Raw genomic sequence first — 20,483 nt, forward strand, 5'->3', positions numbered from 1 at the left:
TCTGCTTTTAATGTCAGTTCAATGGACTATTGTGGCTTTAGTTAAGGTTTTCAACCAGTTGAATATCATACCTGTAGGTGAATGAGTTACACTCACCATTGACCAAAATACAATTTAAAGTAAGATCTTCTTTAATGTTCTGGAAAAATGATAAATCAAACAACTTTTTAGAATTCAGAACAAAAAGAGTAGTGTATACTTCTCAAAAGGCAAGTCCAGGGCCGGGGAGATAGCTCAGTTGGTAGAGTGCTTGCCTTGCAAGCACAAGGCCCTGGGTTCAATCCCCAGCACTGCAAAAGAAAAAAAAAAAAAAAGAAAGAAAAGAAAAGGCAAGTCCATTCATTCTTTCATTCACTCACTCTGACACCCCATTTCAAATGAAAAAAGGGAGAAAGTCGAATTAAATGAGCACCAAAATTGTATTTATTTTCTCACTCACCAGATCATAAAATCCTTATTTCTAAAAAACAAGGATGTTAATCTTTCATATTTGATCATGTCTTAGGTGCATGCTAGCTGACTGAATAAGTTGAGAAATGGATGGACAGACAGATGAATGGATGGATGGATGGCAGATGGTAGATAGTGGATGGAAAATGGATGAGAGGATGGATGGATGGATGGGTGGATGGATGGAGAGATGGATGGATGGACAGACAGATGGGTGGATGGATGGATGGATGGATGGATGGATGGATGGATGGATGAATGGATGGATGGATGGGTGGATGGGTGGGTGGATGAATGGATAATTATGCAGATTTCAAAAATAAGTAAATACGTGAATGAATTTGTCTCCTGATAACCATTTGAAATTGATGCCATATTTAGAAATATAAATTATTTACAAAGATTGAGTAAAAATAACCTAACTATAATATCTAATGAATTAGAAAAGTAAAAATAAGGGTGATATCATTACACAGGGACATTTTAATATCTCCCCACACACACACACCTCCAGCCCCTGAAGTCTTGCAGTTAGTGAACTTACCAGTACTACCCACTTGTGGTAGAATAATTTTAATCACCAACACATCACTCACACCTCTCCACAATCAGGATGACAAATGTGGTCCCCAAAAGGTTCCACCAGGAGGTGTTTGGGGGCAGCGAACTAGGAGGGGGCTCCTAGAGAAGACAAAGGACTTGACACCATGAGGTCACAGAGATATTACCTCTCCCCCTTCAAAAGAAACTACTCTCCTGCTTTACTTCAGAATCTAGAGGAAGCTGACAAAGTGTTACAGCAGCACGGCACAGGCACGATATGTGGTGGAGAGTCCTCAGCTTGCTGTCTTGGTTCCACTTGCAAGGTAAGGACTTAGAGTGAATGCTTTTATTGCTCAGCTGACTTAATATTTTGCCAAATCTACCTATCAGTCTGTCAACTGCGTGAATCAGGCATCTAGTGTGAAAGACAAGTAAGTGACTTTGCTAAGGCTTTTCAAGCCACACCCGAATCACAAACCCAAGGAATATTATTACATTTGTTGAATCTCTTGTTCAATTGCTAATGTGGACAGAAAAGAACATGTTAGTGTGTGTCTCTCTGGGATCTGTCATGATAAAATTTAACAAGCTTACTAAGCTCTGTTTTTAAAGGGCTTACCAGTGAGAGAGCATTCATTTTGGTTTTAAAGACTTCCTGACTATATAAGTCCTAGTAAAATAATTTAATGTCTCTAAAACTCAGTTTCTGCATCTTGAAATGAAGATGATAATGATGTTTGATCTATCAAATTCCCTGGATTGTCATAAGGATTAAATTTCAAATGTGAAAGCACTTTGGTAAAGGACTACATAACTTATATTTACTTTATAGATAATAATGAGCCCGTGTTAATATAAGTTTGTTTTTTGAGTTTAATTTTAATGTAGCACTATGAAAATTAATTGACGTACTCCATAGGACACCTGTGCCTGTAGAGAACACTGTTTAAAAATAGATAGTACAGGCTGTTTGAAAAAGAGTAACACAGTTACCTTTTCAGCTAGGGTCAAATTATTCCTCCCCAAAAGTGGAGCCAAAGATATAGGGCATGGCTCCTGGTGACCCTGAGCCTGACTGTACCTTGTATCAGATGCATGCAGAGGAAACCCCTTATTAATCCATCATTTTATGTTTATGTGTTTGTTTCCAAATATTGAATCTGTCGTTCTGTTTATGAAACACACTTACCTTCCTAAATTTGCATTCACTGCAGAATGGCATCTGAAAGATGCTGTTTCAAAAAACTAGATTCCCTATTTTACATAGCATTTCAATTCCCTGTTTTATGCACTTCAATTTAGTGCCTTCTTTTTTGGTCCCTTTACCCTGAGGCACTAAACAAGGATTCAGTTTAGTAACGAATAATATTAGTTTCTTCAATAAGTGGAATTAAGAAGAACTGACAGATTTAGAGAGAGTACATTTAGACAGCTAAAATTAGAATGATTTCAATTATTCCAAAGTTTAATGGTCTTTAATTGATCTTAACTTTTTCAGGCTTCAAGTAATTGCCTCATTTAAAAATTACCCCAGTGCTGGCAATATAGCCCATCATGTAGAGAGCCTGCCTCCCATGCTCCAGACCAGGGTTCGAGACCCCAGCACTGTTAGATTACAGAAATTACAAACAAGCAAACAAGACCAAATCGGAGCCTCCCAACACTCCATCCTCTCACCTCTTACTTTAAAGAGGGGTGGGAGGGGTGGGGAGGAAGGGAAAAAAATTACAGAATGAATCAAACAATATTGCCCTATGTAAATTTATGATTTTTAATTTAAAAAAAATTACCCCATAAAAGTAAGTTTTTAAATAAACAGCAAAAATGGTGTATTAAACTAAATCTGGGACAAGTTTTCTAGAATATAAGCTATCCAAATACTTTTTATATGAAGAGGAAAAAAATTTGTATGTCACACACAGTGCTAGGCACATGGTATTAATTACATTTAACCTAGCAAAAATACTGAGGTAGGTGTTTCCCCACTTTACAAATGGGGAAATTGAGGTTAAAAGAAGTTAAATAACCTGCCCAAGTTTTCATGGCCAGTGAATAGTAACATAAATATCAACCTGTAAAGCTCATAGTAAACATGTTATCTCATGACATTTTAAGGCGTGTGTGTATGTGTGCGCATGTGTGTGTGTGTTGTGTTGCAAGAGAAAAACGTGCTCTTTAATGTGGATTGAAAGTTTGAAAGCTTCCTACTTGTACAATTTGAAAGATTCAATACTGAAAAATATCCCAGTTTGAAGAGTCATTCAAGTGATCACCCTGAGGCATGGAGGCTCAATGCATCTGAACACTTATGGTTCACCCTAAACTCAGTCATGTCCATCAGAGTCCCAGATAGGGAAGTCACCAACCATGCTTTCTTGTCAGCAAATCATCAATTTTGGCAAAGCTACCCATTGTCAGCCTATTTCAGCAAATTAAGTGATAGGAAGATCACCATGGCTGTTTCTACTGCACAAATTCTATGACTGCCAAGAATTTTTAGACCAAAAAAAGTCCCATAATCTTGAACCCTGCCTTCTTATCAAAGCTACTCCCAGAATAATAATATCTAGGATGGACAAAACACAATAAGAACAAAGCTTTCAAAATTAATTTCACTTACTTGCATTGTAGACAATGAAAATATCAAATGCATCCAATTTTCATCAGTCTATTCTGGCTACTTAGTGTAAGGTAGGCTGCAGGAAATGTAAAGAAAAATTGCAAAATGGAACAGTTATTTTGTTCTTTTGTGGTTGAGACAGCTTCTTTCAAGCCATACTGGAAATAATTTGATTTTGAAAAGTCTCATTTTTTTCCACACTTATAGTTTTCTCTATTGATTCCATCTGAAAATAATAACAATTTCTTTTTGTAATGATCTGAATTGAAGTACATGTTTGCTTAATACTTCATAACAGTCATGTAAATAAGATTCTGGTTTAAGAGTTAACTCCTTGTGTATTCCTGGTTTGAATTTAGTTCTAGTGTCTATTATTTGGTATAATAATTACAGAACAAAATTAGCACCCTAGGGCTGGGGTTGTGGCTCAATGGTAGAGCATTTGCCTTGCACGTGTGAGGCACTGGGTTCGATCCTCAGCACCACATTAAAAAAAATAAATAAAATAAAGGTATTTGTCCATCTACTACAACAACAACAACAAAGATATAAAGAGCATGTGCTTTAAAAAAAATTAGTATCCTAGTAAAATATTTACTTCTGAAGATATCCACTTATTTTTACCCATACACTCAACTAATATCTAAAATCTTATTTTGTGTTCAGCCCTATGATATAAAATGGATGGGTAGCAAACAAATTTTCAAAGAGAAGTTTGTAATCTATCCAGAGATGTACCTGTAATCAAATTAATATAAAGTAATGTGCCAAGTGCTGTAATAGAAGTATATGCAAAGTCTTTCAGCATCCAAAGGAGAGAATAAGACATGGTGAGGAGGAGGGAAGCCAAGGGCTGGTTGGAAGTTCTGATAAAAGTGGTGTAATGTGAGTTCATTCTTCAAGCTGAGTCTTGGAGGAGATAAGAAAGGCATTCTAGGCTAGGAAAACAAAACAGACAAAGGTAAACTATCTTTGGAGCCTGAAATCATATGGACACAGTAAGTGACCATATGATTAGAATATCTGGAAGAAAATATCTGCAGATGATACTGGAGGAGATCACAGGAGAAAAGTCATTGGGAATTTTGTCCTGATTCCTATAGGCAATGGGAACTATGGCAAATATTTTAATGAAGAAAGAAACATCATCAACTTTATGATTTTAAAATGTAATTCTAGAAGCAGATAAGGATGATGAATGCTAGGGAGGAGAGAGTTAAAAAGTTGTCGTGATGGCCCAGTGATGGCAGCCCAAACTAAGACAGCAACGGTCGTGGGAAAAAGGGGAATACATGGATTAAAGAGATGTTTGGGAGAGACAAGAGGTGAGGGTGCCTGCCAAATATCTGTTTTGCAGCCATTGGTGATGACATCATATAAGGGACCACTGGGACAGAGCAGGTGATATATTTTTATCAGGTATGGGAGAACACAGGGGCCAAGAGACAGAATGAGTTCCAATTGGAAATGTTTCTCTGCAATGGTTTTTAAATTTACTACATGCAATAATCGTACTATTAAGGCAATGTAAAAAGAATATTTTATTCTTTTTTCAATCTACTATGATGACCTATCATAGAGGTAAAGATCACACACAACAACTCCCAAAATCTTGGGAAAGACCAAGGACTCTTCAGAGTGTGCTGGTTTTGTCTGTGTGTGCTTTGGAAGGTGGCTGTGACTGTTGCTTGCCCTTTTGCTTGAGAGCTGGTCACTTGTGCTTTGGCATGAAGTCATCCACTTATAGGTGAGACTGGGTGCAGAGATGATGGTGAAGGTCACAGCTTCCATGTCTATATTGAGTTATGCATCCCATAATGATGTTTTGGTCTATAACATATGTAATCATGGCTTTATAAGATTAGAACATAGCCTAGGTGTGTAGTAGCTATTCCACCAAGGTTTGTGTGAGCACACTCTATGATATTTGCACTATAATGAAATCTCCTGATTCTTTTCTCAGAATGTATCCCTGTGTTAAACAATACATGACAGTAGAAACCAATAACAATCTATAACTCCAAGCTCAAATAGAAGCCTCCCAACACATGGCCGTGCAAGGCTGAATGCACCCAGTCATAGAAATAACAACCAAGCCCCAAAGCCAATAATCCACCCGGTCAACATGACCTACCAGTAAGAGGTGGTGACCTCACAGGAGAGACTCCACATTATTCATTATCAAGTTCTGTGTGGAACCATGTATGGAAAATTTGCAGGTAGGAGCTCTGAAGCTCAGGTAGAGAAGACCAGGAAGTAGGTGCGTGGCACTCAGGGACTACAACAGAAAGGCTCAGGGTGAATCAGGATACTGTACAAAGCTCTAGAGTTACAGAGGAGGAAGTGGTGTACACAAAAAATACCTCACACCCCAAAAAAGGTGAAAGTTGGACTCCAAACTTAAGTGAAAGAAAACTAAAAAGACAAGTTATAATTTAGTCTCCAAAGGTAATGAGAGAAACATGGGCACTCAGAAGAGGAGTTGACCAGACATGAGCACAGCACACTCCTCTCCCACCCCTCAACAATACCTGCGCACACTGAACAATATTTTTAAACACTCCAGTTAAAGGAAAGTTGGGTGGGCCTGTGGCTTCTCGGTGAGGCTATTCTTTCTTTCTACAATGATTTCCTGTCGCTAAATCAAACACAGGGTCTACATGATAAGACTGTAAGTATATAGGCCTGTATAGCCAAAAGCAAGCCTTGCAGCAAGGTGTTGAGGAAACCTGTAATATTCTCTGCTCCAAACCCAGCCCCTTCCATGTGCAGCACAGGTATCCATTGATGTGTGCAGTCTCCTTGGCGACCTGAGACTAAATTCTCAACAGCAAGAGCAAATATTAATCCTAGGATATACTGCACTTCAGAGTATGCTAAAATGTCAGACTGCGTTTCACAATTTTCAAGAGTCAAGAAAAGCCAGGCGCAGTGGCACATGCCTATAATCCCAGCAGCTCAGGAGTTCAAAGCCAGCCTCAGCAACTTAGTGAGGTCCAAGCAACTTAGTGAGACCTGTCAGTAAGTAAAATATACATTAAAAAGGGCGGGGGGGGGGGGCGGGTTGGGGGATGTGGTTCAGTGGTTAAGCACCCCTGAGTTCAATCGCTCATACACACACACACACACACACACACACACACACACACACACACAATTTAATTCCTAAGTATGCATCCTAACAGAAAGACTAATAATACAGACATCTTTAACCTGGAAGACATTTATTCCTAAACAGGCACCTATAAATTACACCACTCTCATACCAAGTGCAGAATTTCTGCGTGCACATTTTATCAAAGGTAACATTGGCAAAAGTTCTAAGTACCTACTTCTAGACCCAAAGGATTAAATTAGTGCATGTTTCTTAACCCCAGTTTTAATTCTATTGTTAATTCAATGTGTAACTTTCTTCCAGGAACTTGCCTGTTTGTCAGTATTCTTTTTTAAATTCACTTTTAATTGGAGCATTATAATTATACATAACAGTGAGATACATGTGACATATTTGTACATGCACCTAACATATTTTGGTCAATTTCATCCCCTAATACCTCCCATTTCCCTCTCCTCCTACGTCCCCCAGTCCCTTTTCTCTACTCTACTGGACACTTTTGATTTCATGTGTTTCTCAGTGTTCTTATTAACACAAGAAGACAAAAATTTGTGCATTGCCTGCATTATAGTGACATGATGAAAACTGACATTACTTTTCAAGCTACACTATAGTAGTTTCTGCAAGGAACTAATTTTAGAGAAATATAAAACATTCATAAAAAAACAAATACTTCAGTGTGTTTCTGGGAAGCAAAACCATAAACAAGAACTGTGCACAAGAATCACCATAACCGTCATAATGTAATGGAAGTTAGTTCTAAATTCAAATCTTGTCTGGGAAGCTGCTTAGCTTCAGATTTTTTTTTTTTTTTTTTTTTTTTTTTTTTTTTTTTTGCGGTGCTGGGGATCGAACCCAGGGCCTTGTGCTTGCAAGTCAAGCACTCTACCGACTGAGCTATCTCCCCAGCCTGAATTTTTATTTCCTGATCTCTAAATTGGGAATAATGACACTTTCTCCAGAGTTATTGGTTTTTGGCTTGAGTATTTGTTTTTGGACTAGCTATTTGTTGATTGGTGAAATCTAGAACACATTTCAGGGAAGAAATTCAAGAGTTTGCTTTGGGAGTGTAGTTCAGTGGTAGAGTACTTGCCTAGCATATACTAGACTCTGGGTTTGATCTCTAGCACCACAGGAATAGAAGAGAAGAGAGAGAGAGAGAGAGAGAGAGAGAGAGAGAGGAAGAGGGAGAGAGAGTTTAATTTTTACTTGTTAGGCTTGAAACACCTTTTAGAAATCTAAATGGAGTCACTAGCAACATAATGAGGCCAGATGAGATGATTGATCTAGGGAGTAAGTGTAAGATGGAGAAGAAATCTGAGATTTGACCTCTGTGTGGACAGGGCAGATGGATGAGGAGACCCCAGAAATGGAGACTGAGAAACAGAAAGAGCAGTAAGTTAGAAGGAGAATAGGGACTCCGAGATCTAGGACCCAATACTGTCCTAGGGAGCAGCGAGTGGTCAGTTACAGCAAAGGCACAGAAGAGGTTGGAAAGGTAAGTTCTGCTAATGAATGGTTGATTTGGGCGAAAAGAAGTACTCTGGTGACCGTGAAAGAGCAGCTTCAGTGGACTAGTGGGCCTGATCAGAAAGGGAAGAATAGAATGAACACTGTAGGTAATTCTTCAGAAAACGTTTTAATAAAAGAGAGGGAAATAGGGCAGTAGCTGGAGAGACAGGTGGCATAGCATTTTGGTTTTGCTTTTTCATATGGAAGAGAAAGCTTCTTCGTGTGCTGATGAGAAGGGTACAATTCTAGAGAAAAAAACTGATGATACAGAGGAGAGGTGGGGCCACGCAGGAGGGTAAGCCTTCAGCAAACAAAGAGGGATAGAGGCCATGCCCAAGTGCAGGATCTCGGCCAGTCCTCCCCAGACCCCCAGTGACAAGGCAAGTGGAATGCGCAGTCTAAAATTTTTGGATTTGATTTGGTAGTGGGAGCAAACAGAGGTTCCTTTGGTGAGCAGCACATTTTTAGAGCAATGTTGGCACACAAATCTGCAAATACATTTTAGTGTTTCCACAGCAAAAATGTATGTGATGAAAAGAGGAGAGAATTGGAAGGGAATTTCATGATTTGATTATTTCAGAGTTCTAATAATGTTTTCTCTCTCTCTCTCTCTCTTTCACACACACACACACCTTTCCCTCTTTTTCTCCATCAAATTATGATAGTTTGCCATGCATTGAATGATATCATATCACTATATGATCCTCAAAATCCTTAATCTTCCTGAGCTGATCCAGTTACAGCAAACATATTGTCACTCTAATGACTTCTTTTAACATCTACAGAGGACTCCAGAGTGTGTAGGAAGGAACAATCCTGAAACATTTGAGAAGGAGGTCTCAGGTGAAGAGCTGCAGAGCTACAAGGCTTTGTCTTTTGACACTGACCTTTTCAATTCTTCTTTTTAAAGCAAGAGTCGAGGGTCACCTTAGCTCCTCTACTACTTATTGGGAACTACCTACAAAATAAAAGAAGTACATGATGCATACTATGCTCTCAGAACCATTCTATTTTCTTTACACATCACTTGAAAATCTCTACAACTCTATGAGATGAATAATATATATATTTTTAATGGTAAGAAACAACTTGCCCAAGTTCATACCGTTAGTGGAGAAGCCAGGGGACCAAACCTAGGGGACCAATGATAGATAAGAGTATCAAGAGCCAAAATGCTCTCAGAAAGTTTGAACTCTCAGTCCAAAGTAACCAAATAAACCTGACTTAGGGAGAACGCAAAATCTGGAATTTGCTTCCGAAGTGAAATGTATCAACACTGCTGAGAGAAATTTGCTGTGACCACAAGTTCTCTGAAAGAAATCTGAGTGTTTTTGATGACCACAGACTTGGCATGAGACTGGCAAGGTGTTAAACTTAAGGGCAAAGCACTGGGCTTAATAGTAAAAGGGAGACCAAGCGTTCCATGGTGTGGCAAGTGAAAGTCCCCCTGGGCTCTGGCCAGCTCAGAGGACATCTGAGTCCACTCCTGCAAACATAGAGTAATATTTGGGGGGGACACATTGACAAACCATGGTATAGTTAGGTGTGGCAGATGGGGAAAGGTAAAGAAATGATAGAGAAACTAAAGACTTATCTTCTTTAACTATTTGGTCATGCCATGGAAAAGCCAGTAGACAAGTTTGTCTTCAGAGGACAGAAGGAACCAAGATTAAAGTGTAAAGTCATAAAATGACAGGTTCAGCTTCTTGGTACTACCACCTACCCCACTCCAACCCCAATTCTGTCTTAAGGGGTAGTTGACTTCAAGACCAGGGTCTTCCTTTGCCCACTTTTCCTTCGTTGATATTATATTCATATCTCTATCTTTAACATGAATGACATGCTGACATGGTTAAGACACATACTCAGGTGGGGGGCGGGTGTGCAACTCATTGGCAGAGTGCTTGCCTGGCATGTGTGAGGCCTGGGTTTAATCCCTAGCACTGAAAAAACTAAAACAAAAACAAAAAGCAAACACAAATTCTCAGCCAAATTGCCTGGTTTGGAATCCTGGCTCTTCCACTAACAGTAAGAACTTGGGCAAAGAGTGTGTCTTGGTTTTCTTAACATAAATACACACACACACACACACACATACATACATACATACATATATATATATATATATTTCATCTCATAGAGATGCTGAGATTTTTCAAGTGACATGTGAAAAACCTAGAATAGTACTATAGTACTAAGTACATATGACTTCCCAAATTTTTATTATCAACAAAACTCCCTTCGGTGAAATTCCACTATCATTTCAAAACATCTCTATGAATATTATCTTTATTACTCAATTATGGGTTGATTTTATAAATGAGAATATTTCCAAATAACCAATGACCAAACCTAAGCAGAATTTGATTTGAGGCCTCAATGGCTTTTTTGAAAACACAATTCATTCCTCCCCCCCCACCCCTCCCCTCAATTCTACACACCCTAGGAATAGAACCCAGGGCCTCTGGCATGTTAAGCAGGCTTCACCCGCATCCCCATAAATATCTTTTCATTGATTCATTGTTCACTATAGTATTGGCTGGCATTATAGATATTTTTCCATTAGGACTCAAGGAAACTGTTTTCTCATGAAAGTCAACATGAATACAACAGAGTAATTCCCGGTTATTACCGCTGGAGGCTAGATGAGATGGAAATTCATGACCTAGGAATGGAACACTCAAAAGGGCTGCACCAATTAATTTCCAGAGCTCCCCAAAGCACTTTTCCTATACTTAAAATCTATCACAAGGCAATAAACTCCCTTCTTGTTTCTTTTTCTCTTTGGGGATTTAAGATAATGCAGTAAAATATGTTATATTTGTTATTCATCGTTTATAATCCTATGGTATTCTTCAGCTTATGAAAATGTTTTATACCTTCACTGATAAGAACAGTTCTCAGAAAAAAAGTGTTCTTAATTTAATATGTGAAGAAATAATTAAAGGCGAGCCCGGTGCCACTGCATGCCTATAATCCCAAGGACTCAGGAGGGGGAGGCAGGAGGATCACAAGTTCAAGGCCAGCCTCTGACACTTAGTGAGGCCCTAAGCAACTTAGTGAGATCCTGTCTCAAAATGAAGGGGGTAGGCTGGGAATGCGATACAGTGCCTAAAGCCCCTCTGGGGCCAACTCCTTGTACCAAAAAAAGAAGAAAAAAAGAAAAAATGAGAGGAAATATATGTATTATATGATCAGTAAAGTCAGCTTATTTCGCCGTCATTTTCTTTCTGGGGGGATAAGTTTGCAGCTACTTAGCACTAATTGTTAATTATTTTCTGGGGGGTGTGATTCAGAGAAATTGGACTCTCGGGTTTACCTGTAGAAAGTGCTGCTGTAGCATATTGAATTGGAGATCTCAGAACACCCTTCCTCTGGGTAGAACCCCCCTGGCAGTTTGCCTACTGTCAGTGAAGGGCAGCTCCATGATTCACAACAGCACTGGGGATCCAGTGCCCTGCCAGTGCAGGCCAGTGCCCTGCCCATTTTAGGCAAGCTGTACTGCCGTGGAGCTACACCCCAACCCCAGCATTTGTTCATAGAACTCTAAAAAATGTGACAGTTACCCATTTTATAAACTGAGGCCAAGGAAGCTGAATCTTTTTGGGTCTCATCGCTTAGAAAGAACGACTTAGTTATAGATACATGTATTTTGATATCCGCAGCCCTGGGTACAAAGTCCAGTTCCATGACCTCTGTGACCTTGAACTTCTCATACCTCATCTGTAAAGTGAGCAAAACAATTCTTCCTTTATAGGATTAGTTTGAATATTATGTTTTGGCACTATAAACAGGCACGGTTCCCAGTCTGTGACAGAGCAAGTGCCCAAAAACAGTCATCTAACTTCCCTTTCTTCCTGTTAAAACCCAATTCCTCCTCTGTTCTGACCCCACTGCATCACCCCTCCTCCGCCAGGCGTCTCTACTCTTCCCCCACACGGTGCTGGCTCTCTCCTCACACTTGTGGGTATTTGCTTGTATTTCCATTTCTACAAGAACATGCAAAAAATGACTGAATGACTGAGAGTGGTTGTGTCGAGACGAAATCCCTGCCTCCGCATGGTGTGGCCAGGCACTGACAACTTGACCATCTAGAGTCTCTTCCTCCCCAGACGCCTTTCTGACGAACCACACGGAAACCATCGCCTTGGAGGAAGGCCAGACGCTCACTCTGAAGTGTGTCAGTTCTCTGGGGAAGAACGCCTCCCTCCAGTGGCTGGCCCCCTCAGGCTTCACCATCTTTTTAAATGAACATCCTGGTAAGCAAATGAAAGAAAAAAAAAAAAAAAAAAAAAAAAAATATATATATATATATATATATATCTCACCAGACCTTGACCTAAGGGATTTTCCAGCCTGGCAGGTTAGTGGGACAGAAAGCTTCATGAGTCACCCTAAGGGTGAGCTCAGCCCACCTACCACACACGTGAATCACAACTCTGAAGCCCATCATATGACACATGGCTGCTTTTCTGGGCGCAGGAAGTCTGAAATGGAAACCCCACCAGAATGGTTGTTAAAGGGGGCTCAAATTACAAAGCGCCTTTCCGTATCCCCACCTCACCCCCACATCACTTTTTGACTCTTGGTGACCATAAAACACCCACAGCCAAGTGAGAAACAGGCAGTGGGTTGACTTGAGGGGTCCTAGGCCTCACGTAGCCCACATGATCACCCCACATCTGAAGCCAGCTGCTTTGTTATCCATCTGAGCAATCCAAAGTCACATTACAAAGCCCCCTTTCAGAGATCTCTTTTTCCTCCTGTTGGTCTGAACATAAAATCAAGACTTCTAAGCAGTAGAAATCGACAGCCATTCCTCTCTTCCCAAGCACACATTCAATGAGCACTAGATGCCTGGAATGAAAAGCAAATCTCAAAACTCTATTTTAATCATCTCTTGGACTTCAGACAAGATTTTACTAAAGCCTTCCCTTCATCATGAGACCATCTTATGTCTCATTTAATATTCCTAATTGCCAGATACTTGAAATAGTGTCTAAGACAGCAAATGCCATTCTTGCTCACAAAGCAGAGGCCTTCAAAAATACATATGCTTTGAAAACGTGAAATATTGATACATTAAATATAAAATAACCAAATATATCATTTCAAGCTAAACCAACTATTAATACCAGATTCCAATAGAATAAGAAAGTACTAACTGTTTTTTATTTTATTATTATTTTTTTTTTTTTGTGGTGCTGGGAATCAAACCCAGGGCCTTGTGCTTGCAAGGCAAGCACTCTACCAACCGAGTTATCTCCCCAGCCCAGAAAGTACTAATTGTTAAAAGTTCTAAAAAAATAAACTTTAAGTAGAGATGCTTCTGTTAAATAATGCTTTCTGGTGTCTGGTTTGATTTTCCTTTTGGGAAACTGGGAGAGGATGGCTGTTCTGGGATTTCTGCTGCATAAGGTCTTGATCTGTCTCCATGGTCCTACACCTGGAATGGTCGTGCCCTCCAGCAGACTGGACAATGTTTGGAGACGGTTTTGGTTGTTAGAAAAAGGGCAGGGGGTTGCTTTTGGCATCGAACAGGTGGAGACCCAGGATGCTGCTGAACATCCTACTATGCACAGTATAGCATTCATCACAAAGAATTATTCACTGAAATATCAACAGAGTAGAGATTGAGAATCCCAGAATTCTAGTTCAAATAATATCAGCATCCTAGGACACATGACCATTACCATTGCTCCAGGTAAACAATATCTTTCTTCAGCTATTCAAGGTTCAACTATTTTAGGCTTGTTCATGTTATGTATCTCAACAGTTAAAAAAAAAAAAAAAACGAAAACAAAAACAAAAAACACTCATTTCCATAGTCTCTGTTTATTAAGGGATCTGACTTCAGATGGAAACCCCAGGTCACTCATAGTCATGAAGAGAGCTTGTAATCAGTTGGAACTTCTTAGGGCTTCCTTTTTTGCCATTGACTAAACACCTGGAAGAACTAAATCATAATCTATGGGAATCTTCAAACAATAATGAACATTTCTAAATAAAAAAAAAACACATAGCTTTAAGAAAACACTTAGCTGGTGCATTTATCAGAGCATACATCTCCATTCTTGAATTCACTGTGACAATATGACCTCCAATGAATCAAATTTCAAAGAGGCAAATCAGTGGAGCACTTGCCTTAGAAAAACAATAGAATCCTCCTGCGATCTGAATCTTTCCTAATCCTTAATTTCCTACAAGCACAAACAAAGCAATTTGTTTATTTCACAGATTCACTATCAAAATATTTTATTTCCTAAACTATCTTTGAGAAGCACCCAGCTGATCACACTAGAATTTGGAGGGCAGCTCAAACAAAGACGTTTGTTCCTTTAAAGTGTGAAAATCAAAAGCTATTCCTGTGAATGATCAATCTGTATTCATCTGACACCTTTTCTCATAACAGCTCTATTTTCTTCTTGTACAGCTTTAAAAAATTCCAAATACCAGCTTCTTCATCACTCTGCCACCCAGCTTTCCATCAGCGTGCCCAACATAACCCTGCAAGATGAAGGAACATACAAGTGTTTGCGGTACAGCGACTCCGTGAGCACAAAGGAAGTGAAAGTGGTTGTGTTAGGTGGGTACCCCAGCAAGTAAACCCAGGCAGGGGTGATACCGTTACCATTGTTAAAACTTGACATTTTCGTTTAAAAAGGATTCCTAATAAGAAAACATTTTCTGGGACACCTCTGCTATCTTTTGTTAAAAGAAAACAAAATAGAGCATTTTGAGTGGCAAGCTCTAGATTAAACTGTGAACTTGTGAATTTATTTGCCTTTGGCATCAACTGAATTTTCTTTCCAGGAAACTAAAAGGAAAAACAATTAAAACTGGATGAGCTATGGCTATGCCCTGGGTGCCAAGTGAGATTCTAGGGGATTCAAGAGGAATTAGGTGCAGCCTCTGCCCATAGGGTTTGCACTCTACTTAGGAAGGTAAACAGTGTAAATAAAGTAGAACCTGGTGACAGCGAATCCTAAGATAGGATGGAGTCATGTATAGTTGCACTGGATAATCTGCTCACATCCTCTCCCAAAACAATTCCTCTTTTCTGTTGGGGGGGTGTGTACAGGAAGTGACGATCTCCTGATCATCAAGGACTAGCTCAGTCTTGCAGATGGTCAGTTGTAGCCAGGATATGTCTTACTGCCTTTTGGTGGCAGAACAGGTCAATTAAAAACCATTGCTTCATATAGATCTCTAAATGACATAATACCACAACTCACATAAAAGAATTCCCCAGACCTCTCTTGTTGAATTACAGGGCGAAGCCTGTCATAAGGGAAAGGTATGGTGGGTAAGTAACAGAAGGAGTAACTCTCTGAGTGCCTGGAGAATCAATGTGACTCAGCTCAGTGTCTTCTCCCTGTGTGACTGGCCACCTGTGGTGCCAGCCTGGTTCAGGCTGGTCACGTGACATCTGGGCTTTCAAAACTTTGTTATCATAGCCCTCAATACATAATCTTTTTTTTTTTTAGTTTTATGGAGCTGGGAATTGAATCATGGCCTCACACACACTAAGCACCTGCTCTACCACTGAGCTACAACACATGATCCTTTAATTAAGAGTTTAGGGGCTCAGCGCACCACCAGACTGTTAGATCCTCAGAAGGCCCTATCTTTTTCATCTTTGTGTTGCCAGAATGTTACACATCCAGCGCATGCTTGGAGCCCATAAGTGCCTTTACAGTGCTTAGATGGCAGATAGATAAGTTAAATAAAGGTAGAAGAGCACAGTTCTGGACCAAAGTAGAGTGGGATAGAAAAGAGGAAGAAGTAAGTCTAACTAAAAAGTATTTTCAAAACAAAAGCATAGAGAAAAAGGACCAATGGGTCCTTTATGAGAGAGATGTGCCTTTGATATCAGGAGGGGACAGAAGTAACTGACTTTGAGGTAAATCATAGGCTCAGGAAAATTTAGAGCCGAAGGAGCCATCTCATTAGCTAACTCCTTCCTGTCACAGGTGAGAAAACACTGATGTGTCAAAAAGCTGGGGGACTTACCAAAGTTCTTACAACCAGCCAGTGATAGAGGCAGGTCTAAAATCCAGATCTCTCCCTCACCTGGTGTCTACCAACCAAATACAGTAGTATATCACATTTGAATTGCTGTTGTAAAATCATCTGTTTGGGAATTTTCGGGGACTAATTACATCCTGAGTGACAAACATTCTGACTTTAGCTAAAGGAACTTGGCAAGCACATAACAGCCCTTCAACATGGTTGGATATAGCGAAAGATAAAGTGAAAAATGTGCCCATGCATTGCACTGTGTCCTACAACAATCCCTACAGAATCTTAGGCTCTGTGCTTTGCTGAGATATGATGACCAACTAAGCATAGAAAAATCAATTTCCTTCTAGCAACTCCTGTGAAGCCAACCCTGGAAGCTTCAGTTATCAGAAGGTTGAATAGAGAAGACCATGTCATACTTAAATGCTCCACTGTGAGAAGCAAGCCCCCTCCACAGATAACTTGGCTAATGGGAAACAGCATGGAGATACACGGTAAGGAGAAAAACAGGTTCTTTGTTTTCCTTCCTACTTAGATTTTCGGTGAAATTTTTAAATGTTCTGGCGCCCTCTGGTGGCAGGAGGTGTCAAAAGATACCGTTCAATAATTTATCTATTCTGTTCCCAGAGAAATTATTCTTATAACCAAACCAGTGTTGTCTTGATGCTGAAAGGCTAATCGCAGATAATAAAAATGCTTTTGCTTAAAACAAGGTAGAAATAAAGCGGAATATTTATAATATTCCTAAAATTTGACAACAGTTCCTAAGGTAAGGGGTGTAATATAGCTATTGTTTCTGAACAGAAAGTTTTTTGCAGGCCTAAAGTTGAAAATATATTTTATAAATGACGTACATGAGCAGTATGGAGATTCCTTGAAAGACTAGAAGTAGAACCATTGTATGACCCAGCTATTCCACTGTTGAAAATCAGCATTCTATAATGATACATACATACCAATGTTTATAACAGCACAATTCACAATAGTCAAGTTATTGAACCAGAATAGGTGTCCATCAAGAAATGAAGGGATGAAGAAAATGTGGTACATGTAGACAATGGAGTTTTAATCAGTCGTAAAGAATTAAATCATGTTATTTGCAGGTAAATGGATGGTATTAGAGCACATCAGAAAGTCAGGGGTCAAATGTTTTCTTTCATATACAGAAGCTAGAGGGAGATAGAGAGAGATGAGGGAAAAAAAGAACATTTAAAAAAAGGGAGGATCTCCAAAAATCGAAGGAAAACCAATAGAGTAGAGAAAGGTATCAAGAGGGAGGGAGGAGGAGAGGGCATGAGAACATACTAGGGAAATAAATCTACCAAATTATGCTCCTTATATGAATGTACCACAAATAATCATATATAATATATATAATCACATATGTCTATGATTAGAATACACTAATTAAATAACGATAACTACTAGAAGGAAGGTCAGTAGAGCCAGCAGATTAGGAAAGGGAGGAGGGGAGGGAAAGGGAAGTTACTGGGAAATGAGATTGATCAAATTATGTTGTTTTCGGGTATGAATATGGCATGAATCCCACTATATGTTTAATTATTAATGCAATAATTAAAATGGTAAAAATTTTAAAAATAAATTCAAACTAAAAAATAAAATAATAAAATACATATATGGATGCTCCTTAACTTACCATTGGAGTTGCGTCTCAATACTTCCACCATAAATTAAAATTATCTTAAACTAAAAATGCATTTAATACACCTAACCTACCAAACATTAATCATACTTTGAACACTTACATTAGCCTACACATGAAAAAAAAATCCAATACAAAGACCCTTTTATAATAAGTGCTGAATATCTTGTGTAATTTGATAAATATTCTACTAAAAGTGGAAAAAACAGAATGGCCATATGGTATGCTTTCAATCATTGCAAACATGAAAAATCTTAAGTCAAGCCATCATAAGTCAAAGACTGTCTGTATTTGGAACAAATAAGATCTTCCTTATATAATGTAGTACCAAGTCACACTCACAATGACAGATTAAAAATATTATGAGAACAAAGAATCTAAACTTTGGACCTTTAACTGAAACAGGCTAACATTAACACTGTGGTGTTGGGAACTGAAAAGCACCCACAACAACCACTCCGGATGCGGGAACTCACGCAAAAGATTTTATTAGGCAGACAAGCAGAGTGTCTGCCCTGGGGAGAGAGAGAAAGAGAGAGATAGAGAGAGAGAGAGAGAATGGTGGGGGAACTTCCAAAAGAAGGTGTTCAGGTTTGCCGGAAGAGCAAAGAACAATTAGTGCACAAGAAAGAAAAGACTTGAAGATAAATACTCTCTTTCTCCTTGCTTGCTCGCTCACAGAAGTTGTATAAGTCCTGGGGTCCAGGGTACCATTAGTTGGCCATTCTGATTGATTATCTAAAGGATAATGTGGCCAAACATTACACAAGCAAATAAGTTTTGATGGCTCTAGGTCAGGGATCAGGTGAAATGATTTAAGATTTTCTAGTAAACATCCCAAGGGTGAATCTGCCTGTGAAGACCTAGATTCCACAGTGGAGACTAAGAAGCAGCCAAGTCAGTGTTCAAAGCATCCTGAGGTCATAGACTAGTTGGCTGAAGATGAGGAGGTAGCACAGTGATGGGGTCGTCACCCGACCATCAGTGTGTGCTGAGCAAAAGCCCAGAGAGTTGAGGACCTGACGTCAGGAGTTTCAAGAGAGAAAGTGAACCTCAATCCAGAGAGAGAGATTCTCCACCATAAAGATCGGGGACCCACCCGTCAGATAAGGTCAACTAAGGGTGCCAGCCCTAACTGTAAGATGGGAGGGGTGGAATAGCTGTAGCAAAAGGTCAGGGCAGCGGTAAATGATTGCAGCTTTATATTATGGGAACTACTTACAATTTGCTTACATTTCGATATACATTGCCTTTCAAAGCTAAGTAATCATACATCCTTGAGAACTGTGAGGACCCCACACAGCTGAAAATGCTGAAGGTCAAATAGAGTTTTAGAGAGAAAAGACCTAAAGCCCAGATCTGATTCCCAGTCCAGTACCAATTCTACTTTATCAATACGGCTTATCCTTTTATTTGCCTTATTCATACAACCTGAATAAGCTCCTGATCCTTGTATCCTTGTGAAATCACTGTAAGTTTTGAGTTTTTTTCCCTGGCAGTGAAGGTTTAATAGACGCCCATTTTCTCTTGTTCACCTGTTCTCCTCTTGACCAGAGACCCCCACACAAGGCAGCTGGCAGAGGTTAGATGGATTTCAGAAATTTAACATGTTTGCCACAAAGTCTAAGCCATTGACCAAATCCATCCAATAGCATTAAATAACCATGCTTTTTATCCCTCTTTAATTTTCTACGTAGGCAGAACCCACCATGAATTTGAAACTGATGGGAAGAAGTGCAACACGACCAGCCTCCTCGTAGTGCACACATATGGCAAAAACTCAACGGTGGGCTGCGTTATCCGACACGAGGGCCTGCAAGGGAGGAAACTGGTTGCATCCTTCTGGTTTGAAAATTTGGGTAAGGGTGAATGATTGTCTTCAATCATTTTTAAATTCACCTTCATATTGCACTCTCAAACAAAATGAAATGGAGTGGGCAAAGTCCTTCAGAGTGAGATTACTGTCAACAAAGCTCCCCTTAATAGCATGTTTCTGCAATGATTGAAATTTCTCCAGCTGAGGTCAGGACTGTAAGTTTTCCAGTGCCCAAAAGAATTCCAGCTGGGCATGAGGCCTAGCAGAGAGCCATATGCAAATAGCACCATTCTTGCTGTTTGATAATGATAGCTAACATAACTTGACTACAGGTAGTTTTATTGCAGTTGCATTGTTGGAGAGACCCTGTGAAGCATATTGCATCTTTGTACTTGACCCAGAAGGAGATATGAATTGAAATTTATCTAAATCTGCCAATATCATTTTATGTTCTTACAAAATACTTGCACTGTTACATTGAGATGATTGCTCTTTATATTTACTTTGCTGTGGCTGTTTTAAAGATTCCCCCAAAGTCCAAGAAATCATTAAAAACCCCCAAACAACTCTTCAAGCCAAAGATCCTGTAAGAAGCTGCAGGGAATCACAGGCCAGTCAGTAGTGGAACTCTGAGCTTCTTTGTTTTACAAGGTACTTCTTGCTGGAAAAAGAGATTCCTGAGTATAAGGAATTACATAAATGGAAGAGGAAAATGTAGGATGAGGATACCTCAGTGAAAAAT

At 39.4% G+C, this 20,483-nt stretch overlaps 1 protein-coding gene across 1 annotated transcript in view; it reads left to right on the plus strand.

The window, feature by feature from the left end:
- The first annotated feature begins 838 nt into the window (after nt 1-838).
- CRTAM (cytotoxic and regulatory T cell molecule) overlaps nt 839-20,483 on the plus strand; it is a 32,827-nt gene continuing 13,182 nt past the window's right edge. Inside the window, exons 1-5 of the mRNA XM_079104515.1 lie at nt 839-1,316; nt 12,353-12,499; nt 14,674-14,826; nt 16,613-16,756; nt 19,623-19,784. Coding sequence (XP_078960641.1) covers nt 1,271-1,316; nt 12,353-12,499; nt 14,674-14,826; nt 16,613-16,756; nt 19,623-19,784 — 652 coding nt within the window. The 5' untranslated portion in view covers nt 839-1,270. The remainder of the gene's footprint in view (nt 1,317-12,352; nt 12,500-14,673; nt 14,827-16,612; nt 16,757-19,622; nt 19,785-20,483) is intronic.

This window comes from Sciurus vulgaris (genome assembly GCF_902686455.1).
Source record: "Sciurus vulgaris genome assembly, chromosome: 11".
NCBI lineage: Eukaryota > Metazoa > Chordata > Mammalia > Rodentia > Sciuridae > Sciurus > Sciurus vulgaris.